General features: G+C 37.7%; 1 protein-coding gene across 1 annotated transcript in view; it reads left to right on the top strand.

Moving 5' to 3' along the window:
• The window catches only part of ANO3 (anoctamin 3), a 169,327-nt gene that overhangs the window by 71,364 nt on the left and 70,917 nt on the right, over nucleotides 1-27,046 (top strand). Inside the window, exons 5-7 of the mRNA XM_067532089.1 lie at nucleotides 2,430-2,588; nucleotides 10,218-10,318; nucleotides 17,004-17,048. Of these exons, the coding sequence (XP_067388190.1) occupies nucleotides 2,430-2,588; nucleotides 10,218-10,318; nucleotides 17,004-17,048 (305 nt within the window). The remainder of the gene's footprint in view (nucleotides 1-2,429; nucleotides 2,589-10,217; nucleotides 10,319-17,003; nucleotides 17,049-27,046) is intronic.

Genomic DNA, 27,046 nt, shown 5'->3' with positions numbered 1-27,046 from the left:
ATCGGTTCTGCAGTTGCATAAACCCTTGTGCTTAAAAGCTATCCATGAGTTCAGAAAAGCATTAAGCCATTGAGTTTACATCAGTACTGATAAGGATCAGTAGTTAAATAATGGATGATATGTCAGGAATAGCACAATGGATCATTTTTCATGAAAGCGACTGTTTTATTGTATCTGAAATATGAAAGTTTAAAACAGAACTCACAGTACTGAACATCCAGCAGGGTAAGATGTGGTTCATTTCAGGTCTTCTAGCCCCATTTTTACTGTATTAGATAATAAGTCCACAATAGTACATGCTATTAAAGATAGTTTTCAACGGACAAATGACATGCATTTTATATTACCTTGGGCCCTAATTTTCCAAGGCTCTGCAGCCAAGGCAATCTGCACAGACTTTGGGGGGGGGGGAAATAGTAGAATTTAGAGCCAGGTATGGAAAATATTATAACAAACAAAATAAATGTAGTAATAAGGTTCAAAATGTTACCTGACATTTTGTAATTCTCTAAACCCCTTAATCTCTCTGTGTCTGCTACTTTTGTACTTTTGGGAGATGGCTGTTGTTATTTTGTAAAATGGCTTTTTAGTGGTCCAGCATTACTTAAGCTGGTGATATAAGGCCTAAGAAGATTTTACCAGGTATTTTGAAGGGATATTTGCAGTGCTGAACAACCTAATTAAACTGCTATTTCTAGTTATCATAGGAGAAAATTGACAGAAATACACACATAAGTCCAACTACTGTAATTCCCACAATGAATAACCTAAATAAGTTGAATCCTGTGTCCTCATCAAGAAAACCTACTATATGCCAAATGTTAATGCATATTAAAACAGTAGTGGGGTTTTAGCTGTGTGTGATGCTGGTATAGCATGTCTTACGTTTGCAGTAGAGTGGCAGAGCTGAAACTCTTGTTTGATGGGTGGAGAACCCCATATGTGTTTCTTCAAAATAGTGTCCTTTTTCCAGAGCGTTTTGTGGATGGCTTCACTGTTAGATTTTCAGCTTTCAGAACATCGAGTGACACTGGAAATGGCTATCCTTCCTGAGGGAGCTAAAATATAGAAGTACAAAAAATGACTTCCAGTGGTGGCCTAGAAAGTCAAGTTCCTTATAGTGGGATCAAGGCATCCTATATGTCTCCCAAGCATAAGAGGAGGAAATTATGAAAGACTTAAAAATTACGGATAAAAGCACCTAATTAAACCAAACCCTTACATGGAGGCTAGCAAAGCAATGATGGTTCTTTACAGCAGATGGTTTTTATCCTTTTTTGGGAAGATAAAATATGATGTTTACCCCCTGCTGTAATTGTTCCCCAAATACAACCCCCAATACAACTTTACTCACTGTCAGCTGTTCCAAAATAATATGGGAGACTATGACCCTGGTTCTGCTTTTGTTAAGAGTGTTACTCCAGACTTATGTCAGTGTAACTAAAATCAAATTTTAGCTCTGTTTCTAGAGACATACCATCATAATGCTGTCCGGAAGAGAGGGAAAATAATCCTGTAAATTCCACAAATTTTGGGTCATTCCTGCAAACACTTATGCAAATGAGTCATTTTACTCATCGGAATAGTCCCATGGTCCTACCCTTGTGCCTATGATTACACACATCTCTAAATGTTGTATTCTAGGGCCCTAAAATGACAGTTTCTTGCAATTATTACCATTCTTTGCTGTTGTTTTTCCCTTAGCTCTTTAAAAGAATAAAGTATCTTTATTGTTTTGAAAAGAGTGAATAAGATTGTCACTGGCTTTGTGTCTTAGAGAAAGGTGAGTTTTCTGCCATGTCTTTGATATTATGTGTTTGCCAATCTCAGACTTTTTTGAACAATGTCACTGTTTCTGAAACATTTGAAAATTGAGTCCTCTTTTGGGAGAATTAAACCAATCCTTTCTTCCGCGTACTATGTGGTGTTAAAGGCCTACAAATCTTGATGTTTTGATCTTGCTTTATCTCATTGCCTCAACAAGCAGCTAATACTTTCCTTCCCACACTTTGGGAAATGCAGTGAAGAACTTGGTAGTTGACACATCCTCTCCTTTCTTACATGATGTGATAAGCAGTGAAATAGTTAAGTGTTGATATTTAAAGTAGTATCTGAGGTAATATCTGTTTAAATGAAGGGGGCACTTCATAATTCAGAGCTATTATTTCAGGTTTTCTGCAAACTCAGGTAGATATAGGCACCTGTTACTCATTTCATGCTTGAAGGTCTTCTTCAGAAATGTTATTTTTTTAATTAAATTTGAGATTATTGAGAAACATTGTCAGGTTTGTCCATATCTGCCCTTCCAATTAGTCCTTCACATACACTTCTCTGAGCACATGCTTTGCACTGAGCAGTATATGTTTCGTTTTTTATATTTTTTCTAATGTATAATCCTGTTTGTAACCAATTTTGTATTTGTTTTTCAGAATGAGATGAATGCCATAGCATCATCAGGCCTCTTCTTCAAAGATGGTAAAAAACGCATTGATTACATCTTGGTCTATAAAAAGTCAAGTCCACAAATAGAAAAAAGAAACACTTTTGAAAAGAATCTGAGGGCAGAGGGCTTAATGTTAGAAAGAGAGGTAAGTATATATTTATTCTGAGATGACCTATACATTGCTGTGATAAACTATTGAATTGTAAGCATATTCCTAATTTTTTACAGACAAACTTTAAAAATTATTAAGTGCTCACCAAGTTTTTAATGCTCTATATTACCATCTAAAAAGACAGTGACTGATTCACTATGTTAATCTTGTTTATGTTAGTATTACTCCATTTAAATTAGTGGAGTTGAACTCATGTATGGAGTAGTACAATGGTCAGTGGGGCTATATCTACTTAGACTTGGCTTTCTCACTGTCCCAGTTGGCACAGAGAGGAGCGTTGTGAAGTTAAAACCAAAGTCCACCCACTAGTCAGTCCAAATGACATTAATAGACTCAAAAAAGAGTACCTTCCCAACCTTCTTTACTGATTCAGACCAGGGACTTGAATGTGGATCTCAACATCCAGATAAGTGCCTTAACCATCAGGTATTGGCTCTTCTGGGATGAGGGATTGTTTATCTCTGCTTTTTCATGAGAAATATGAAAGGGTAAATTTTGGAAGCTTGAAAAAAAAATTGGGAGGAGAAAACCATATCCCACTCACCTCTTTTCTACTCTACAAGATCTCCTCAATATGATGAGGTTGATGAATCCCATCTGATTCACCCAAGACCATTTTAACACTATGCTGAATTTGTGTTGGGGCAAGGATAGCAGTAAGATAAAATATGATGTTTACCCACTGCCGTAATTTTTCCCCAAATATGACCCCCTAATACAACTGCTGTGATAGTGGTAATAGCTTCAAATATCTAAATGAAGGGATTTAAACTCAGAAATTCTGCTAGGAAAGTGTGTGCTTTGTTGTCTGTCTCTTGAATTACGAATTATACAGCAGGAATATTTATGTACAGAGTTAATTCTGAAGCAAGCTCTGCACTTCATTCTCTTATCACTTGTGTACTTCCATTGTATTCAATGGAATTACTCCTGATTTACACCAGTTAAATGGAGACCAGAACTGGGCCTTATTTAAAAAAAGATGTTAGATTCTTTCACATCATTCTTGCACATACCAGCACACAATCTCAGCTAATTTCACAATGAAATGAATAAATTTTGAAATTAGTGTATTTGATTCTGTTGTTACTATATTGATCCAATCAAGAAAAATGGAACAAAAAATCTGAAAAGTTCTGATATTTTGAAAACAGAACAATTATCCCCAGAAGCCTATTTAAAAGCAATAACCTTGACAGTTCAGAAAATTAAAACTTTCTAAATTCAGAACTTAATTTGAATATCATTGAACATTAATTTTCTTAACAAAACATGAAATGTTTAAATTTGACAAGTTTTGATGCAATATAATCATTTTGAAAGAAAAAAATCTTGCAAAGCAGCATTATAAGTCTGTTAAATGACTTAAAACAAAATTGTGAATCTTTTTAATTGTAATGTATTTATCCTTAAATCAGCTTTATGTTTAATATGACACCTTCCAAGCTGCCAGACAAAGACACTATAATTAAAAGCATGACACTTTATTCTGCCCTTCCCCAGTGTTATGTTGATAACCTTTCCTCCCTATTATCTGTGTTTTAAAAGTTATTTGCGGTGTTGCTGTAGCCGTGTTGGTCCCAGGATATTAGAGGGACAAGGTGGAGCAGGTAATATCTTCTGTTGGATCAACTTCTCTTGGTGAAAGAAGCAAGCTTTTGAGTTTACACAGACCTGAAGAATAGCTCTATCTAAGCTTAAAAAGCTTGTCTCTTTCACTCACAGAAGTTGGTCCAATAACAGATATTACCTCACCTACCTTGACTGTCTTAAAGGTTTAAGCATCTCAAGAATTAATACTCCTTCCAGAATTATAGAATAAAAGTAACATTTCCTTTTAGATGTGTATAAGAAATATAGGTGTGGACCCAGCTGACTATATTCAGACAAAACGCTCTTTGGCTTCAGTGGTGGTTTTGAGTAAGTAAGAACAGCAGGATCATGTCCACTGATAAGTGACTTATGCCAATATTTTATAAATTGGAGGTAGTCTGTCAAATAGTGGATGAAATTCAGTCCCTTTGCTGAGACTGGATAATAATAGGAATTCACCACCAAATACCAGGCAAAGTGTGGGGCAGCTTTATAATCCCTCTTTACCAATTATTCCAGCTCCCGGCAGTGGAATAGTGGCTCTGATCTCTTTTTGTCAGAGTCCTGGGCTCCTGTGCTGTCCAGATCCCCTTTTTGTGCTGAGTTATGTGGAGCTGGCATTGGAGGGGCAAGAGTCCCCTCGATGACCACTTCACAGCCATCTTCCTCCTAAACAGAGGATGTTGTGTTAGGAGCCTTCTGCAACTTGATTGTCCTGGGATGAATTTTACCCAAAGTACTAGTACTGAACAGCCTGTTAAAACAAAGGGGGGAAGTGAGAAGGGATAGAGACAGAGAGCATGTTGTTAACTATGAAGGAGGTTTGATGGAATTATTTTCTAATGTCATTCTTGCTGCTGGCATGAGACACTTGGACCTGAGGTATTCTCAGGTCTTATTTCCACTACCATTGTCTCTAGTGGTTCGAGATCAGGACCTCAGGGTATATTTTAAAAAAAAAGAAAATCAGCGTCAGATTTTTTAATCCTTTGATTTGAAAACATAATGAGACAGGTAACTAAAAATAATCCCCCATCCATACATACAACACCCCCTCTCCTAGCTCCCCTGGCAAACCATAGTCATATCCTGAGAGACCTTCCCACCCTCTCATTCCTGAACAGGACTCTGAAATAGCCAAGGCAGAAACCACTACCAAAAGTCCACTGTTGCACCAGTTGCACTGGTTGCACAGTGCACCAGACCTAGTGCATCATGAGACATTGACTTCAGTGGATTTTTGCAAATTAACAAAAGATGACGATCTTTCCCTTGCTGTTTTAATTCTGAGATGTTTCTGAGAAAACGTCCAGCAGAGTGAATGTGATGAATGAGTTTTTTTACATATATTTACATAGCATAATTAATATTCCTTATATACAGTCTCATTGTCAAATTATTCAGTCATTCATTCATAATTGGGTACAAATCCTGTTAAGTTCATTAAGAGCTGCACCTACTTTCACCATGGGCTTAATTTTGTCCTTTGAGTGTATTAACAGCAGGCTTTCAAAATCCAATAGTCAACATATTGCTTCTGAGTGTTTCTGCAGTGATAGACCATTTTCAGTTCCCACTCTCACAGTTAAAACTTGTAACGAGGACTGAGAGGGGAAGGAAGATGAAAGACAGACATTAAAACAAAGGAGATTGCTAACAGAAATAATAAAAATGTATACTCAAAATGATTTACCACCTACTATGTTGCCAATTACTTTAATATTAGTTTCTCTCCAGAGTCATTGGATTGATTTAAAAAGTAATCAGCAACCAACCGGAAAGTTTCTGGAGTTAAACTGCAGATGTGGGCTGAAACAGAAAAAATAAACAGGTCGCTTATGAATCCACACTTCTTGTTGTTACAATTATAAAAAACAAAACAAAACAAAAATTTTTAAAGAGTATTAATTTTAAAATAAAATAAAAATCACAAAGAACCATAGGAATGAGGTGCCCAACTGCTATTGACTTTTAATGGGAGTTAAGCACCTAACTGTCAAGCCTTTGAAAATCTCCCCCGACAGGTTTAAAAATGGACTTCCAAGGTCCAATTCTTGGAAGAAAAGATTCAACTCTGCCAAAATGTTTCTTATAAATATGCAAGTGAATATACCTGGAGAAAACACTCTGAAATGGAAATATTAACCAGGGAGGAGCAGTCTAGGACTCAGTAATAATAGGATCATAGAAACGTAGGGCTGTGAAGGACCTCAAAGTCATCGTCTAGCCAAAGCAGGACCAAATGAACTTAGATCATCCTTGACAGGTGTTTGTCCAACCTGTTCTTAAAAACCTCCAATAAGGGAATTCCCCAACCTCCCTTGGAAGCCTATTCCAGAGCTTAACTACCCTGATAGTTAGAAAGCTTTTCCTAATATCTACCCTAAATCTCCCTTGCTCTGTCTAGATTAAGCCCATTGTTTCTTACCCTACCAGCAGTAGACAGACATGGAGAACAACTGATCCCCTCCTCTGGATAACAACCCTTTATATGTTTGAAGACTGTAATCATGTTCCCTCTTCTGTCTGCTTTTCTCCAAACCAAATGTGCAGTTTTTTTAACCACTCCTCAAAGGTCAGGTTTTTTAAAGCTTTTACAATTTCTGTTGATCTCCTCTGGACTCTCTCCAATTGGTCCACATCTTTGCTAAAGTGTGGTGCCTGGAATTGGTCACAATACTCCAGCTGAGGCGTCATCAGTGCCCACTAGAGTGGGATGATTAGCTCCCATGTACTCTGTACGACATTCCTGTTAATGCACCCCAGAATTATATTAGCCTTTTTCAGAACATCATCTCATTGTTGACTCATATTCAGTTTGTGATCCACTATAATGCCAAGATCCTTTTCAGCAGTACTACCACCATTTTGTAGTTGTACATTTGATTTATTTTTTCCCTTTCCTAAAGTGAAGTACTTTGCACTTATTTTTATTGAATTTCATCTTGTGGATTTCAGATCAATTCTCCAATATGTCAAGGTCATTTTAAATTCTAATCTTGTCCTCCAAAGAGCTTGCAACCCCTCCCATCTTAGTGTCATCTGCACATTTTATAAACATGCTCTCCAATCTATTATCCACGTCAGTAATGAAAATATTTAATAGTACCAAACCCAGGATTGTCCCCTGTGGGACCCCACTAAATAAGACGTCCCAGTATGACAATTTGTGTGTATGGTCTTTCAACCACTTCTGCCACCTATCTCATAGAAATTTCATCTAGATCACATTTCCTTAGTTTGCTTATGATGATGTTATGTGGGTCATTGTCAAAAGCCTTACTAAAATTGAGATATGTCATATCTACCTCTTCCCCCATCCACTAAGCTACTGACCCTATCAAAGAAGGAAATTAGGTTGGTTTAGCATGATTTGTTCTTGATAAATCCATACTGGCTATTCCTTATAACCTTATGCTCTAGGTTCTTAAATGTTGATGATTTGCTCCTGTATCTTTCTACGTATTGAATTTAGGCTGACTGGTCTATAATTTCTGGGTCCTCTTCTTTCCCCTTTTTAAAGATGAGTACTGTATTTGCTCTTCTCTAGTCCTCTGAGACCTCACCCATCTTCCATTTTTTCTCAAAAATAATTGCTAGCAGTTCTGAGCTTGCTTCAGCTACTTGTGTAAGTACCTTAGGATAAATTTAATCAGACCCTGCCAAATTGAATACAGCTAGCTTATCTAAATATTCTTTGCCTGTTCTTTCCCTATTTTGGTTTACGTTCCTTCCCCATTGTTAATATTAACTGCATTGAGTATAGTCACCATTAACCTTTTTAGTGAAAACTGAAGCAAAATAGGCACCTCCACCTTCTTGATGTTATCTCTCCTTCCCTGCTAAGTAGAGGACCTACACTTCCTTTCATCTTTCTCTTGGTCCTAATGTATTTAAAGAACCACCTCTTATTGCCTTTAATGTCCATTTCTATGGCTCGTTTTTTGCCTTACCCTTTCTGATTTTGTCCCTACAAGCTTGTATATTTCATATTGCTTCTTAGCAATTTATCAGTGTTTCCACTTTTTTTGTAGGATTCCTTTTTGATTTTCAGATCACTAAAGCACTCCATATTGGCTTCTTACTATTCTTCCTATCTTTCCTTTACATCAGAATAGTTTGTAGTTGTGCGTTTAACTTTGTCTTTTGAAAAATTGCCAGCTCTTCTGAACTCCTTTATGCCTTAGGATTTCTTCCCATTGGACCTTACTTACCAGTTTTAGTCTTTTTTGAAGTCCATTGTACTTATTCTGCTGCTTACACTTCTTTATTGCCTTAGACTCATAAAATCTATCATTTCATGATCACTTTCACCCAAATTGCCTTTAGCCTTCAGATCCACAACCAATTCCTCCTTGTTGGTCAGAATCAAGTTTAAAATGGCTATACTCCTGATTACTTCCTCCACCATCTGAAACAAAAAATTGTCCCTAATACATTCCAAGAACTTATTGGAAATTTTGTGTTTTGCCATATTACTCTTCCAACAGAAGTTAAAGTCCCCCATTACTACCAGGTCTTTTGTTCTGGATATTAGTTATTTGATCATTGTACAATGCTCGCAGTCTTTGAACAGATTTTGCAAATAAGTAAATCCAGCAAATTAGATGAGTCTACAACGTTGATTGTGATTTTGGGAAAAATTGAAACCTATAAAGACACCAAACAGACATCACAGTTGTCTTCTTCCCTTAGCAGGTCCAGCACCAGACTCTACCCTTGTTACCCCACCCATCTCCCCTACCTAGTCTTGTCATCTTGGAGAGAAGGACCTGTGACTTGCTGCCACCATCCTTTGGCAGCTGGTAGATCCATCCTTCTCATTGGACTCTTCAAGTGGGAGCCAGCCAGCATGCCTGTGATGTCAATCCAGGATGGTCCTAGCGGGACAGGAAATTGAGTGGTCTCTCTAGCAGAAAGCCGCAGAAACCACTTCTGGCTGCTGGTGGCTCCCAGAGATCTGGAGTAGAGCCCTTTTCTAAAGCCCCTTATGGATGGTTACTAGGTTACTCTAAGAGCTAAGTCCTTTGGAAATATAACTTACACTAATTTTCTTCCGTTTGGCTCAGAGACAGTTCATAAAACTGAGTCACTTCCTCTAGGAAAATGAATCAAAATGGCTTCTGTTGAGCCTCCTGAACCCATGGAGTAGGCTCAGCCAGCCAGATTCAGGAGAAATGCCAGCTGACTTCAGTCCTTCAGCTACCACTATACTGTCATTTCCAAAATGAATTCTGAAACACACCTAAAATGGAGTTGTCTCTCAATGACTGTGAGCAATGAGATCATGAAAAAAAAAAATGCTCTACTTTAAAGAACACTTTGAACATGAGAAAACTTTCATACTAAAACACTGCCTATTTTTGGAAGCTCTGCAAACTCAAAAATAATAACATTGTATGTGTTTAACTGTATAATGAGTATTTCACACAGCACTTCATGTAAAGTTTTGGCTTGTAAAACTTTCTATTTTAAGCAACAAGTAAGCAATATGTTATCATTTACAAACAATGTTAAATATAACACCAAGGCTGAAATCTTGACTCCATTGAAGTCAATGGCAAAACTCCTATTGACTTCAGTAGGATCAGAATTTCACCCCAAAAATGGTACAAGAGCATAAGTAGAATTTATGGGTTGGATTTTTTTTTTAAATCAATATGTACTGATCTGTAGAACAGTGTTCCAAAGGCAGTGGTGGAAGTCCTACCTTTAAAGACATTCATTATAAAACTATACATACAAAACACTAGAAAATAGCTGTCTTTTATGGTCAGTGGAATAGGCTGGAAGACATCTTTGATTGTTCCCATCTCCAAATCTCATTGCAACTGCAGTGCACATATTAACATGTACTATTCCTTAGGATCCTAGATGATGCCATTGACTTCAGTGGGAGCAAGCATTCATCCCTGAGAGCACAATATGGCCCATAGGAATATTTTCAAACACCAGACTGCCACATGGTATTAAACTATTAATATATATTTATTTTATTACCCATTGCAGCCAGCTATTACAAACAACGATATAATGTTTGTTAAAATTCACTGTCCGTGGGATACATTGTGCAAATATGCAGAAAGAATGAACATCAGGATGCCTTTCAGGTATTGTGGTAACTATTTTATTTTAAATACTTTGATTTTTATGTTTTATATTTAACTTTTTGTGTTCATTTATTAAGGTAACATGGAGTCCCCTCCTACTGCTCAGATTGACCATAACAAGCTTCCTACTTCATCATAACTAAATTCATCTCTTCTGATGGCTTCAAAAACAATCATTTTGTAAGGCCAATTTTGGGAGTAAAACCATGGCCAATGATAGAGCTCTCTGTATTTTCACATTTACCTATAGTAACTGTATCGAAAGTTTACTTTCTTAAATTCTCACATCCCAGAAGAACCTACTGCTCAAAGCAAATCACACACATTTTGCAAGACCTATTCTGGAGATCCTTTACATAGTCTCAAAAGATCTGTGGTTTGTTACTAGCACAGAATCTTCTTCTGAATGATGGATCACAGTCAGACCCTGGCTAGAATTATATCTAAAGACAAGGGAAGTTACAGAAACAACTACCATTCACTACCCTAACACACTGGAAAAAGCCACAGCCCTTGTGTTCCTGAGATTCTCTTCACTTCCTGTTTCCAGACTGATGATTATCAGTCTCCTTATTTATTTAGATCTATACAAATGCTTGAAATGCAGACTGTCCATAAACTCTGAACACCCTTTAAGTTAGAAATCACAACACAAATGTAGTTTTTGAAGTAAATATAGAAATACAATTTAAAATAACCTATCTCCAGTAAGCCGGTAGATGTAGTATTCAATTCCCCCTCCAACAATTCCCCATGCTTATTTCCCATCATTTTTAAATGCCTGTGGGGAAAAAGATGAGCTTTGCAGTGTGTGCTGTAGGTCATTGGATTTGGGATATATCAGGGCAAGGTGGCAACCAGATTCCAAAGTTGTGGGGTTCTTACTGAGAATGCCCCTACGACAGCTTCTTCTCGCTTATAGTCTCACTTGAGTGCCTCTATTCATTTAAACTATGACAGTATGGTGTGGGGGGAGATGATCCCTCAGGTAAATAGGTCCTAGGATAAAACCAGCACCTTAGACTTCACCCAGAAACTACATCCCTACATCATACCCTACATCATTCTAGAGCATCATGAAATTTAAAGTCTTTCACTGAATCATTTCCCAGCTCTCTTTCCACAGTGAATCACTTGATTAATAGTTATCTACCATTTGATTAAGGAAGATTTTTGATACTTCTATTTGTGCTTCTCTCTCTCCCAAATGATTCATTGTTAACATTTTAAATAAGAATTTTCCCTCAAATTCCAGGACTCAAAATTAATTCTTTTTCTTGGTGTTTTCAACCACTAAACAAAACTGGCTTTTACCAGCAGACAAGAGTAGTCCGTGCTAGGGAGTCCTTGGTAGCACAACTGTTTTGGAACTAGTGCAGAAGCCTGAGGCCTCTGCACAAATAGACTGATCCCCTGAGATCCACAGAACTTGGGGGTGGGTTCTACAGTTTATTTCTGGGGAGCAACCCCATCACTAACAGTCAGGGAGAGAAACTCTGTGAGGAAATCCCTCATTGTTTTCCTCCCCTTGAGCACATTTTATCATGGGAGAAGAACATTGGCCCTAGCAGTCTAACTGAAGATTGGAATTCATTTAGACACTTCACCAGTTATTGTTCCTTTCTTAGTTTGTGATTGATGGGGAACATCACTGGAATTCCCAGTCAGCAGCTGCAAACCTTACAGATGGATTCCATATTTGGCTTTTAAGGTCTTTGGGGCTTAGAGGATGTGAATTTGTTCCTGTGTCCAGTTTTGATACATCTACAGCTAGCTCTTACACAAAGTTAGGAACTTCACTTCACAGCAGAGGGATGTTCTGGATGTTCTTTAATTTGTTAGAGATGCTGTCAGTTTCACCAACAATTTGTTTCAGCATTGTGCCAGATAACTGGTGTTTACTTCCATCAAGATGGGGAAAAAAGCTCTTTGTGGAAATATAATTATATGGACTCTTTGAGATGGCCAGCTGTCTATCTTGTCATGGGGAAGTGGTGCCAGCCTAGTGATTTAATCAGAGAAGTGAGAGTCTGGAATTCTAATCCTGGTTCTGTTTCTGACTCGTGCTGCTGCATTGGAAAAATCACCTCAGCCTGTTTTAATTGTCTTTACTAAGTTATGGAAGCAAAATGCTCACTTGCTTGTGTAAGCTGAGGTTGTATATGTGAATGCGTATATTTCCAGCTCAGGTACATGCATTAAAAAAACCCAGAAACCAAGACTTTATCAGGTCAGATTCTGACCTCACTGAAGTCAATAGCAAAACTCCAGTTATCTTCAATATGAACAAGATTTCCCTGTTTAAAAAAAAAAAAAAAAAGTATTTTTTCTTCACTGTCAGGAATGTTGAGATTAAATTAACTAATGTCTTTGAAGCACTTTGAGGATGAAAAGTGCAAGTTCTCCAACTTGTAATATTGCTAATTTAGGCTCAACCCTCTGAAATATTTGAATAATCACTACCAAAAAAAAAAGCTGTTTTTTTTTTTTAATTTGAGAGCAAAACTGAATAGTTGTCTATCTGACCTTGTCAGAAAATGAGCCACCAATCCAAGGCAGAGGAGAGTGAGTCAGTGACAGGGAGTGATTAAAGCTCCCATTAACAGTCCTGTAAACAACCCAGCCTTCTCATAACTGCTTATTTATATCAATGAAAATCAAATTAATAAAAGAGCATGGGAACTAATGAGTGTTTTAGAGAAGGAATCATACTTGGCAAACTACTCCGCCTTTGAAGTGTGCACAGAACACTGATAGCTAAAATGGGAATTATATACAGCACGCAGTACAGCAAAAAAATAAATCACTGTGTGACTAATCCTGCAGTTTGGATTGGCTCAACTCACATTGATTGAAAAAATAAAAGGGTAATTTTTGGGGATTTAGCAGGGTCATGCAATTTGGGCCTAATCTTCATTTATGAATGTCCCAGTAACTTGAATGGGACTGCTAACATGCATAAAGCTATTCACATGCACAAATGTGTTTGCTGGATTGAGGCCAATTGTTGTACATCTCACTTTAATCAATTTTTCCCATTTCCTAGTACTTTAGAGTGAAATTGATTAAATAAGGCCCAGTTCGTACAAACATTTATGTACACTGGTGATTTTATTGGAGTCTAATTAGTAATTTTTCTAGGCAAGCATTCAAAACAACTTTTTTATAAAGTTCTTATTCCACATCTCTCTCTCCTTTTATTTTAGGGCTATTGGTTCCTGGGCTATTACTTTGCTTTATTTATGTTTCATTCACTTCAGATATTTGAAAAGCAGGTTCTAAAAAGCAAAGTTACACTGTTTACACACATACACTGCATAAATATGTTAAATGGGCTATTTCTTTAAAGTGCATGCAGAAACAACTTTCTCTTTAACAAAAATCTATACTTGTACAGAGTACAATCACCATCTTCTAAGCATTATAATATATTCTATATTCTGTTGAGGTAACTACACTTAACATTTGTTGGAGAGAGGAAGCCTTATTAATACACCTGAATAATACAATTATCTTCCAATTGCTCTGGAGGGGAGGGGAGGGAAAGTATTCTACTACTATTGATCTGTACTAGTACTACTACTACTATTGTTGGTTTGTACTAGTAGCAGATAACTTCCCCTCCTCCCTGGCTTACCAAGAATTAAGGCTCTACCCATTCCCCTACCCTAGTCACCCACTCTTTTCCATCTTCATGGAAGAGGGAATATTAGCCTCACAAAGGCTGCTTTTCCCACTGCACTTGAGCCATGATACCACAGGCCTCATGCGTTACACCCCCTTAGTCTTCCGCTAGATGATGTAAGTGTAGGTCACAATCTTGCTCTTTAATGAGACTGCTATTAGGCATAACCCCAATAAGAAATATTTTATCTGAATTCATGGCCTGTCTCTAAATTTCATCTTAAATACTCATCTCTCATCAGTAGTTCCATTGAAATCAACAGGATTACCCATAAAAGGGGAGAAGGATTTGGCCACAGACATAGAGTAAATGTAGCTGAAAAAAAAACAAAATAATTTGTGTATGTCTATCCCAAGAGACTACCCAAAGGCCCAGAGCATATTCTCAGGGAAGTCAATGAAAAACTGCAAATTAACTTTACTGGTAAAAGAGCATACTTCAAGATGTACTATGCATTACAGCTATAGCTGGGCAACAATTTTTGACTGAAACATTTTTTTCATGGAAAATTGCAGATTCAGGTTGATTGAAACAGATAGCAAATTTATGTTGATTTTGATGAAAAAGAAAACATTTTGTAAATGTTGAAATGAATGGAGTACTCTGGGTGGGTCTTTCCCCATCTCTCCTTTTGAAGCTGTTTCACTTCATATAAAATACTTCAGTAGTCACAGAGGTGCAGAGAGAGAGAGGGAGTGAGTGACTCTATAGCAAAGTGGTTTGGGGATTAACCTGTAAGGGAAGACATGCCTAGGTTTCAGTCCCTCTTTCAATGACTATTCAAGTATTTTATACAAAGTGGAGCAGCTTGAACAGCAGAATTTAACTCTTGATAGCCAATAGCCTGGTACTTTGCTCCAGTGCAGGGACTCTGGAACTGAATCTCCACAATTCAAGTAAAAGCCCTAGCCATGGGGCTATTGGGTTTAAGGCCATCTCTGCTATCAACACCACCAGGATTTTGTGAAGCTAGCCCTTCATTTCCTTTGCTTTTATTAAAACCATTTAAAATGGCTGAAACAAATGTTTAATTTTGGGTCAAACGAAATCTTTCATTTAAAACAAAATGAAATTGGCCCAACTTTTCAATTTGCCGAAAACTCTGAATAATTTCAGTTTTGGTTCCCCTTGAACCAAAAGATTATTTTTTTTAATTCTCCCCACTTCTCCCCTGCCCAAGACCTATCAGTGAATCAAAAAAAATCAGTTATTTGCCCAGCTGTTTCTAACTATTGATCTTTGCTGCTCATTATGGTATGTAATGTAAAAAAAGAAAAGTAATGTATGAACTGTTATCAACAAGATTTTTTTTAAGTACGTTGCAATAATTGTTGACTTTGACATATATTTCAATATTTTTCACATGATTACATTGGGCAGCATGAATTATTTATACTTAGGTTTTAATGTCATATTCCTGAATGTTCTATTAGAAAGTTGCATGCTTGAAAGATGTATAAGAGGCAGCAGCTTTGCCATACAATATTGAAACTCAAGCAAAAGGATATTGTTATGCATGCACAAGTATCTTATGTAAAATAGAAATTGTCACTGTGTATGATGAGTAAATGAGCTATGTTGGTTGCTCAGCTGGATTCCATCTGAGTGGAACAGTTAAGGGCAATTAAAGGTAGTGAAAGAAGCCATGTTTCATAAGTATATTATCTAAAAAATCCTTACTAACGTCTATGGTTTCCATGCTCCCTTTACAACTCTGTTTAGAAACATCACAAATCAGGCTGCCAAGTACCTAAGAAGTATTAGCAAAGATGCACTTTTTGGGTTAACCATAAGAAATACTTCATGCATAAGTATTTTCTCAGCTACTCTTCCTTTTCAAACAAAGCAACTCCCTCTCTTGCACTAAAGGAGACATCTTCATCTATTCTAGGTTGTGAAGTTACCATCTGATGAAGATCACATTTGTTTAACATGCAGAACTGAAATAATATTTTTAATGTTTAATGATATGCCTGTGCAAGATGGAAAAAATACTTCTTGAAGATTGGCTGAAAAGAGTTTTAGCCATTTATTTTATGTTCTGGTACTTTAAAACATTGCTTTATTCTTCTCTTAATACATAGTATCATAAAGAGTCTAGGCAACTTGTACCATTTGGGGAGCAGTATGACCAAAGTAAGGCCATGATCCAGCAAACTGATCCATACAGACAGTACCCTATGTCTGAACAGAGCCCCACTGACTTTAGTGGGTCTCTGCACTGACGTAAGTGTCCACTCACCTAGATGAGATTGCAGGATAAGCCACTTGTAGAATTGAAAGGTTACTTGGTATGGGGGGGCATGAAGAGCAGTAGTGGGAAGTGAAAAAAATATTTTGCCACAAAGTTGTATGTCTACTGTGTTTCAATAATAACTTTGTTCTCTGTGAAGATTTCATAGGAAATTACATGACTTTTTTCTTCTCAAAAGTTACTGTGGCCATTGAAAGCAAGAGAGAAGAGAACTGAAATATTAAAATAATTTGTTCCAGTTATTGCATAATGAATCTTAGGGCCATATATTGCCCTTGATTTGCATGCAAAATGTAATGGATGTCAATGAGAAACCCATGTACAGATTTAAGACAATGTATATAGCCTATAATGCAGAACTAAAGCAACCGCTAAGTTTGAAAATGAGTCCTGTAGAATTAAAAACACTAAGAAGGGCCATATCTTAATAGGGGTTTTTTTGGACAAAACTTGTATTATCTTTACTCTGAATTCAGTGTATGAGTCAATAGTTGTGCATGACTCAGCTTATATAGATCAGTCATCTCAAAATTGAGATTCATTTTTTAAGAGTCATGATATGAACCATTTCAAATTCCGACAGATACACATTAGAATATCCTTTATGAATGACTGTATTTCAATTTTAAAATGTTTTTCACTTTTCGTATGTAAATGTGCATGATATGTGTTCTTATATAATGTGGGAGTCCTTTTCAACTGTCTCTTACTTGATTGTTCTCAGCTGACTTCTGCTATTCTTTCAGGAAAAAATGTTATTACACTGACTGGAGGAGCAAAACCATGGGCAGGTTGGTGGGTGATGCATAGCTTCTGATCTTGCCATATAGTCACCTGCTGAACATTAGCAGTTGTAAATTTATCCAAGAAACTAAGACCATGAGATTTGATTAATGGAAACAAAAATGCCCTAAAATAGTCAGCTGTTATGTGATGCTGTACAGTAGAGCTTTGCCAGTTCTCACTTTACAAGCGAAATACTTCTCATACCAGAACACTGGTCTCATTCAATCTATCAGCAGACAGATTTAATATCAAAGACAGCATTGTATTGAGGCCTCCTGTTACTAAGATTTCCTTGTTGCTTTACAAAATATACTTTTTACTAGCACACTGTCTTGTAATAATCAAAACTAAACTCCAGTTGTTGAACTACAAACCCGAGCCTGCAAATACACACACAAGGTTAACTTTATGCCTGTGTGTGTATGTTTGAAGGATTAGGCCTAAATTAACAAGTACACACTGTGATGCAGTATCCTTGAGTTTTTGTTTAGTTTATCTGATGGCTAACATAATATTCAGTAAAGGATCTTTGACTCATTGTGTGAGTTAGCAAGGTTAGCAAGGTGGGGGAGGTCTAGGTTGGATATTAGGAAAAAGTTTTTCATTAGGAGGGAGATGAAGCACTGGAATGGGTTACCTAGGGAGGTGGTGGAATCTCCATCTTTAGAGGTTTTTAAGCTGCATCTTGACAAAGCCCTGGCTGGGATGATTTAGCTGAGGTTAGACCTGCTTTGAGCAGGGGGTTGGACTAGATGACCTCCTGAGGTCCCTTCCAACTCTAATATTCTATGACTCTATGATTTCTAATATACACTCCACTCTAGCATTATGGGATGTTAATTTTCCATAAAAAAGCACTCACTTGTGGTACCACTGGTAAGACCTATTGCTCTGTTCTAAAACCTAAGTGTCAATTGGAACAAGCTGAAAAATTTCAAATGGAATTTCTTCTAGGGTGGAAATTTCATAAAATGGCTTATGAGATTTCTAGACTAATTTCCATACCAAAAATGTCTGTCCTAATGCTTATGAGTAGGCTTGGAAGGATTAGATTTTTATCAGTAAATGTCAATAAACATTGATTTCAATGTACACATATACAAACCAACAAAAATATAATCAAAATTTACAGATAGACTAAGAAAAATGCAGTTTGAGAAATTATTAATGTTTTATTTAAAGATACTTATTTGGTATATTTTTATATGTGATGTTGAAAATTTGTGTTTTAACCAAAAGAAAGCTCCAGCTTTTTGAATCTCGACATCTACTATCATTAAAAACATTTTCTCAACAGTGAAAATTTAAATAGATAAAAAATTTAAAAAGATGTTTAAAAATAAACATTGATATCCGTTGAAATGATCAGAAAATAAAAATGTAATTCTGCCAATCATATTTATGAGCCGAATATCTACACTTGGTTGAGGTTGAATCATTACTGCTTTTGGGCCTCCAAGAGTGTAAATCCTGACAGAGTTCACTGTTTCCTGTACAGTATTCAGTTAATATGTTATTGGTTGTGCAAGACCACCTCTTAACAAAAAAACAAAACCCACAAAATTTCAAAATTTGGTTTATAAATCTAGATATTCAATAATAATATTAGATAAAAATAATTTATAACATAAATTTACAACTGCTTTTCTCCTCTCCCCGTCATGCACGTGCTTGCTTCATTTTAGTGTACAATTTAAAATGTTTTTTGTAATATTAAGGCAAATGTAACAGGGCTATGCCATAAAACAAACGTAGTTCCATACTGAATAATTCTGGGATTTCTGTGTATAATAAAACTTGGATATATAATAAAAGGTGGATTTATGATCCTATTTAGTAACACAGATATTTAGATTATGCTATTGAAATCAACCCAGTATCTAAGAGCAGAGAAACAAACAAATTGCCATATTTGGGGTCAGGAAGGAATTTTCTCCCAAGTCAGATTGGCAAAGATCCTGGGTTTTTTTGGGTTTTTTTTTTTTTTTAACAACTGCAGGGTGGAGCAAGCCAGTCACTTGCTAGTTTGTACTAGAATAAGTGGTGCATTTTCTGTAACTTGAAGTCTTTAAATCAAGATTTGAGGGTGTTAGTAAATTAGTCAGAGATTATGGGCAAATTATAGAAGTGGGCGGCTGAGATTCTGTGACCTGCAATGTGCAAGAGGTCAAACTAGATAGATGATCATGATGGTATCTTCTGGCCTTGAAATCTATGAGAATTTTAACATCAGAGACAAACACATTTTTATATTGTGAGAAATTGAAAAAACTATCAAGAAAAGTTGAATATTTTGCTGGATTTTTTTATTCCAGCATTGTAAAAGAGGAAACATCCTTTTTTAAATAGTTGCATGTGAATTCTTACTGTTGTAAAGTCCAAATCTAAATAAGCAAACTAATCCTAAAAATACATGCAACACAAAATTTGAAAAATAAACCACATTGTAATAACTTTTTCAATATGTGTGCATCACTGTTCATGTTACCATAACAAATCTATAGATTGACAACTGTAACCTGTGAACATAAAACATGATCTAAATACAGGAATGACTTTTTAAATTAAAATTAACACAAGAACTAGAGTGCACGAGAACTAGAATAAAGAACTAAATTAAAATGAATACGTCTCATCACTCCTCCTTTAATTTTAAATAAAAGATTACAGTTTATTAGACTGTTTTGCATATTGGGGACAAATTCTTTGACGCATCTGCACAGGTAGGATTTGCTTTTTAATGCCACTGGGCATATATTTTAAAAATTCCCAATGATATTATTGTATTAGGAGTAATTTTGTAGATGTTTCACATCTACTCAGTTCTGTGGGACTTACTCGTATGTAATCACTGCAGAATTGGACCTGTTGTTTAGGAAAGTTCTGTACATGCACACTTTTCATTTTTGTCACTCCAAATTTACTTCAAATTGACACATTAAAACTGTGCAAAATGGATTTTACTTCACAGTCTTATTTCAGGTGAAATAGTGCTGTTTCCTTCAGCAAAATGGAAATGGGTATGTGGGGTGGGGATTGTTTGTTTTCTCTAGTGAAATAAGGCTCCTCTTCTTGCAGAAACTGTCATTAATTCTAGTTTTTAAAAATATGTTTGCTATTTAGTGAACCCAAATCTTTTGTACAGCTCTCTGTAGTATGTGGCTATTGGGCCTGATCTAATTTTCACGGAAGTTAACTGGAGTCTTTCCATTGACATCAGTAGGAGTTGGATTGTGGTTATAAGACCAGATCTTCAGCTTGTGTAAACTATGATAACTCCATTAAGTTTAATAGAACTATGCCTGTTTACACCAGCTGAGGATATAGTCCTTAGTATATAGATAGATGATTACCTGCAAATGTACATATTCCTAAGTAAGCATGGTTTAGAATATAATGAACTAAGAGCTGTTACAGGGTCCCATCCTGAAAGTTCTCCATGCATGGGACTCCCATTGAAGTCAATGGAATGCTTACAGGATCAGAGCTGTATTGTCTGTGGGATCAAATATATCTGTGTTTTTACCAGCTCATTTATTAAAGAAGTCAATTAGCAGAGTATGTACCTGATCCTGAAGTCCTTTTACTCCATTCATATCTCCGCATTCTACAGGAACAGCAGGATCATACTCTATGAGGGTAAATGACTCACTTTAAAAGTCTGCAGGAAATATATTGCAACATATCAGATAAATAATCCACATATCAAAAATAGTCTGAATTCTCCCATACTTCAAACCAGATGATCTAGATTATCTTTGTTTTTGTCTCTGATTTCTCAGGGTATGTCTGTACTGCAGAGTGAAGTTGATTTACTTTAAATCGACCTTCACCCACCGAATTTTAGAAGTCGCAGGAGCGTGATCACACCACGCTCCTTGTGCTGGGCTTGTATGTCCCCACTTGCCATGCTTGAGTCGACATTCAAGCAATGCATTCTGGGTAGCCATCCCCCAAACAAACAGGAAACGGGTTTTCACGCCGTTTGTGTTTGCCACGTATTATTACAGAAACATGGAACCCGCTCAGCGCTGCACTGTCATTGTGAGCATCACAAATACCTCGCGGCTTATCCTGGAGTATTTTCAAAGGTGAGAAAGGAGCCAAAGCACAGAAAACAGCAATGTCACCGAGGCTGCCCTGCTACAAGCCATAGAGCGGAACAATTCCCAATTGCTACAGGCTCATGCATCATCTGTAGTCCGTGGAGTGCCGGTTTTGGTCCCGGGAAACAAGCATAGACTGGTGGGATTGAATTGTTATGAAGCTGTGGGATGATGACCAGCGGCTGCAGAACTTTCGTATGCAAAAGGCCACTTTCTTTGAGCTTTGCACGGAGCTGTCCCCAGCCCTGAAGCGCATGAATACTCGCTTGAGACCAGCTCTGATGATGGAGAAGCGAGTAACTATTGCTTTGTGGAAGCTGGCAACCCCCAACTGTTACCGGTCAGTTGGGAATCATTCGGAGTCGGTAAATCTACAATGGGAGCTGCTGTGATGCAATTGTGCAGGGCCATCAATAGGCTTCTGCTCTGAAGGGTACTGAAACATGCAGGACATACTGGACGGGTTTGCTGCGATGGAGTTCCAAAACTGTGGAGGGGATATTGATGGCACACACATCCCAATCTTAGCACCTGACCACCTTGCAACAGAGTACATAAACTGCAAGGGATACTTTTCCATGGTGTTACAGGCCCTTGTGGATCACAGGGCTCGTTTCACCAACATCAATGTTGGGTGGTCTGGAAAGGTGACACGTGCATATTTAAGAACTCGGGTCTGTTCAAGAAGATGCAGGTGGGCACTTTCTTCCCAGACCAAAAAAATAAACATCGGGGCTCACCAATAGTGATCCTGGGGGATCCTGCCTACCCCTTGCTGCCTTGGCTAATGAAGCCCTTCACCAGGCACCTCAACAGCAAGAAGGAGTGTTTTAATAACAGGCTCAGCACTTGCAGACATCAGTGAAAAGAACATCCCATCAGTTACATCTGCGTGTTGCATTCTTCATAATGTATGCGAAGCGAAGGGGGAAACGTTCCCCCAGAGTTGAGCAGCCAGATGCCAGCAATATGCTCAGAGCCAATCACGGAGCACTTCGCCTTCAGGAAGTATTGAAAAACCGGTTCTCCAATGACCTGCAGTAATGTTTTCTGTATGTTTTGTGCCTTTCTTTTCCATCCTGCCCTACCATCGATATCAGTACCCTCCACTTTTTTCCCCACCCAAGCTATGAATTAATAAAGAGACATGTTTTTTAATGCTCAGAAGTTTTATTTATGAACATTGCTGTGGGGGGAAATGTGGGTAACGTAACATGTAAGCAATTGTGGATGCTTGCACTTCTTAACGGAGCCACCGCGTCCTTCTACTTACCTCGACCGGGGTGGAGTGCACCACATACTGCAGCCTGCCCAGTCTCCTACTAGACCGCTTGGGGGTGGGGGAGGGCAACAAAGCATTAGGTGGAAGAGCATTCTGGAGGGGCTGCAGAGGGACTCTGTCCTGTCGCCGCTATTCCTGGAGCTCCACAAGATGCCTGAGCACATCCGACTGATCCCTCGTTATACTCAACATTTCCTGCTGCGTACTGCACTCCTGCTCCTGCACAGATCTTCTATGTTTCATGTCCATGTCCAGTTTCTGGGACAAGGACATCCTCCGTTCTCTGAGATCTGTTTCAATGGCCACGGAGACGTTCATGAGCTTGCTGAACATGTCGTCCTGTGATTTTTTTTCTTCTTTCTGACCTGGGAAAGTCTTTCAGCAGCAGATCTGGTGGGGGGTAGGGGGGCAAGGCCTAGATGTCTACAGAAAGACAATAAAGTACAACATTGCCATTGTTAGCAGACCCAAAGAACTGAAGCAACTGCTACAATGTAAAAAGTACTCCCCTTCATGTGCACAAGGATAAGCCAGACCCACATTCCATTCTGTACATCTCAGAAGGGTTGGGTCGGACTGCCATTACGGGGATGGTAAGCCAGGGCCCTTTCATCTGTTATAGAGAGGCTTAATTAGTGGTAAAAACCACAATCCAAAATTAATCTATGAAAGGGATCATCAGGCTCCCCGGTTACATGCAGAGGAACGGTTTGGGAGGAGGTGGGCAGAGATGATCAGAGGACACTGCCACGGGTGAATTGTAGCATCAGAAATCTGACACACTGTGCCCATAGAAAGGGGAATAGGAGATAAAAGGGGATTGACTGTATAACTCGGGTACTTTAAACGTGCTCCGTCTTCTCTAGGTGACTATGAGAAATATCAGTCTCCTGAGGGTAACGCAAGAGGAAAGGGAAGAGTTGTTGCAAGCATTGGGGTACAAGCCTGGCCCTTATGCTGCTATGCTGTGTTCTGACATGATTCCAACTCATTTCATTGTGGCGTGGTGTAGAAAAGTATCCTACCGTGGCGGAAGAAACAAAGCTGCCCTCCGAAGAAACCTTGTGCAAAGGTTAACAGATTACCTGCAAGAGAGTTTCCTGGAGATATCAATGGATGGTTCTTGAAGCATACCTCTGCACATAAATAATCTGTTCTGGGAGTAATCCTCCAGTGAAATTTGCTAACACCCAGAAATACCCTCCCCTCCAAATAAAAAGGCCCTTTTAGAAGTTGGATCAGGGACATAATCTCTAAAAAGGAAAAAAAACAAAAAACTCACCAGACGTGCCTTCCCTAGGATCACGATGATTACTGCTGTTCTGTATGTTGCTGGATTGCTCTGGGTCAAAAATAGGTCCTGGCTCTCTGGGAGAATGGACACCCTGCTCTCATCATCCTCCTCATCTTTGTCCACAGAGTTCTCGTCATTCTCCCTGCACTGGGATTCAGCGGAGGTATCGATGCTGCGTGGCGGAACTATGGTGGGGCCGCCACCAAGAATTGCATGCAGATCCTCATAGAAGCCACGTTTTGGGCAAGGAACCAGAACAGCTGTGCGCATCCCTGTTGTGCCCCTTCTCCAACATGCCCTGGCATATCTTCCCGTATATACCTGAATTTCTTTTGCTGGCTCTGAGCTGAGCCAGAACAGACTCCTCGCCCCACAGACCAATGAGATCCAAGACCTCTGGTCAACTCCATGCTGGAGTGTGTTTGGGCCGTGCAATAGCCATGACGAGTTAATCTACAAAGCTCTCTCCATGCTGGCTACACAGGAAATGAAAATTCAAAATTTCCCGGGTTTTGAGGGGAGGAGCTATTTCCAGTTTACGTGGCCAGGTAACAGCAGAGCACGAATGTCCAAAGCAGTCACAATGGGGCATTATGGGATAGCTCCCGGAGCCCAGTAACATCGACTTACATTACGTTCTGCCTGCACTGACGCAAATTCGACCCATGAAATTCAATTTACGTGCTATGCCATTTGCGCAGAGGTGGTTTTATTAGGTCAACTTTTACCACGCTTTGAATCGACAGTACTAACGTGCCAGTGTAGACGCATACTTTAGGAGGTTTGACGTAAGTGACATTACGTCGACCTCTGTTGCCAGTGTAGACCATGCCTCAGACAGACTGATTTTTTTCTTATTTCTTTTAAAACTGATATGAGGAAAACAACAAATTTAATTCTACTAAGCACACAGAAAAATGTTCAAATACTATTTTAATTATGGTTTAGGTTAACAAAATCTAGGAAATTATGAATTATAATAACACAATTGCCCCCTCTAATGGAGGATTTTACTAGAGCTGGGCAAAATTTTTAAAATGAAGAGTTCATTTGCTGAAAAACTGTAGTTTAGAGTCTATATAAAGTAATTTTGATCAAGTCCAATTTGGTGAATCATTGGAACTGTATGTTTCAACATTTTGAAAATAAAATGATTTAACTTTTTGTTTTGAAACAATATTTCATTTTGAAATGTAAATAGATTTATTAAGGGCGGGGGGGGGAGGAGAAGGGAAGTGTTTCAAACATCTGAAAATTAAACCAAACAGGAAAAAAAGTTTCAAATGAATCTTTTTTCTGATTTTTTTTTTTTTGTTTGTTTTGCCCCATGATCAAAAATCAATTATTTGCTCAGCTCTAATTTTTACTTCTAAGTATTGCAGAGGACACATACCAATCTTCCTTCACCAGAAGTTTGCAGAACTGAAAATGATCTCGCTTATAAGTGAGTTGTAGTACCTGGTTATAGCAACATGACTTAGGAAAGAGAGTTTGGTTTTTAATTCTGATGCTTCATGTTCTTAAGCCCATATCCTTGATGTTGTTCTGTTCAGTAGGAACATGGTAACATGCAACATACGTTCAACAATGTATGAATTTTGGATACTAAACCATTTGTCTGTCAAAAGCTGTTCCTGGTTGTCTGATATAGGTATGTAAACTCAGTGATTTTTTTTCCATTTGTTTGATTTATTTATGTGCAATATCTAACAGAATACATTTTTTATTTATTTATTATTCTTTTATTATGAGAGTACAACAAGCCTCATATAAATTAACATATAAATAAAGACCTTGGTTATCTTTTAGAGTCTGTTTAATTTGAATCTCTGTATCATCCTTTTCAGGTTGCAGGTCTAATGTTGATAAATGCAGTGTAGAGCCAATTTTTAACAAAATAACTGCTGCTGTTTCCTTTTTCATAAATTTTAATCCTAAAGCTGGATACTGGAAACCCTGACCTTGACTTGACTTAAAAGAGACTACTTGGGAAAGTAATCACTACTCACATGAGCAAGGCTTTTTAAGGTCAGCGCTTCAGAGCCTTCATACAACCCACATATCTACCAAACTCAGGTTAGAAATGACATTTGTTTGCACAGAAAGGTTATAAGACATTAAGTGATCACAAAAAAAATTTAAAAAATATACAAATATATAATACAAATATACAAATAATGTAAAAATATATTTTTTTAAAAATGTAAAATTGCAGAAAAGGCAGTGTGAGTTAAATAGAATCTCATATCTCCTCTCCTCACATATGGTAATTGGCTAGTAGCAGGTGGCATGGAATGTCTCAGTACATAAAATGTTATACTCTGAGAATGCAAACAACTCCGCTAATTCACCATAAAGAAGAAGCTTTTTCCTTCTATTTTGTAAGTGAATTTAATGCTGATATGAGGTGCCTGATTGTTGTTTTTGTGGGTGTAATCCTGGAAATTGGAATAGTCTTTGTTCACAAGACAGGTTCAGCAGCAATACATTTTGCCTACTAGTGTGCCTCAGCCCTGATCTAGAGAACTACTTCTAGAGATATAATAGTTCTGTTTGCAAATGTATCCTTTAATTTCCCACTGACAAGTGTGCCAATTGTGGTGCTGGTATGTTTCTACTGATGTGGATATTGGTGCTCACTCAATTGCACAGCTATTAGGTTATAAAGACATTTCCAGCCTGGACTGGATTCACACCCTCCAGATGTGGAAGGCCCAATCACAATCCCTTGAGTTATCTAGTCGTTCAGAAAAAAAGCCTACTTGTTTTTAAAAAAAAAAAAAAAAAAAAAAGATACAGTGATGCCTAAATCATTAAATCTGGGTGCCTAAAGTTAGGCATGATACTTCGATATAATGGATATAGAACTGTAATAGATTTTATCCTCTAATGACTATAAGGCATTAGTCCATCCATTAATGTCAATGAGATCCCTGAGACTTTGGCACCTCTGATAATCAGGCTGCTTATTTAGGTGCCTAATGTTAGGCACTCAAGTTTGACAATTTTGGTTTGAGACTTTATATAACTTAATATATCAGTATGTTGAAGAAACTTACTGTGAACAAACAGGAAAACTACCTGTTTGAAATCTATGAACATAGGAGATATTAGGATGACACTGATGTCAGAAACCTTCAATCTGACAGTTGCTCAGTGCTGGAATCTCATGTCACTATTGAGTATGATAGTTATAACAATGTTAGAAGGACTAAAAGGACTGCTAATTCAATGCAAATCTTTCAGTCATGGGTGTATATATACTGATGAAGAACTGCAGGATATTGGCCCAGTATTGATACCTAAATAATATTGACAATG

The sequence above is a fragment of the Emydura macquarii genome, unplaced genomic scaffold (genome assembly GCF_026122565.2).
Source record: "Emydura macquarii macquarii isolate MOO-44397 ecotype Brisbane River unplaced genomic scaffold, CSIRO-AGI_Emac_v2 contig_3240, whole genome shotgun sequence".
Classification (NCBI taxonomy): Eukaryota; Metazoa; Chordata; order Testudines; family Chelidae; genus Emydura; species Emydura macquarii.
The sequence above is the reverse complement of the archived record's forward strand: the minus strand, read 5'-3'. Positions and strand labels throughout refer to the sequence as shown.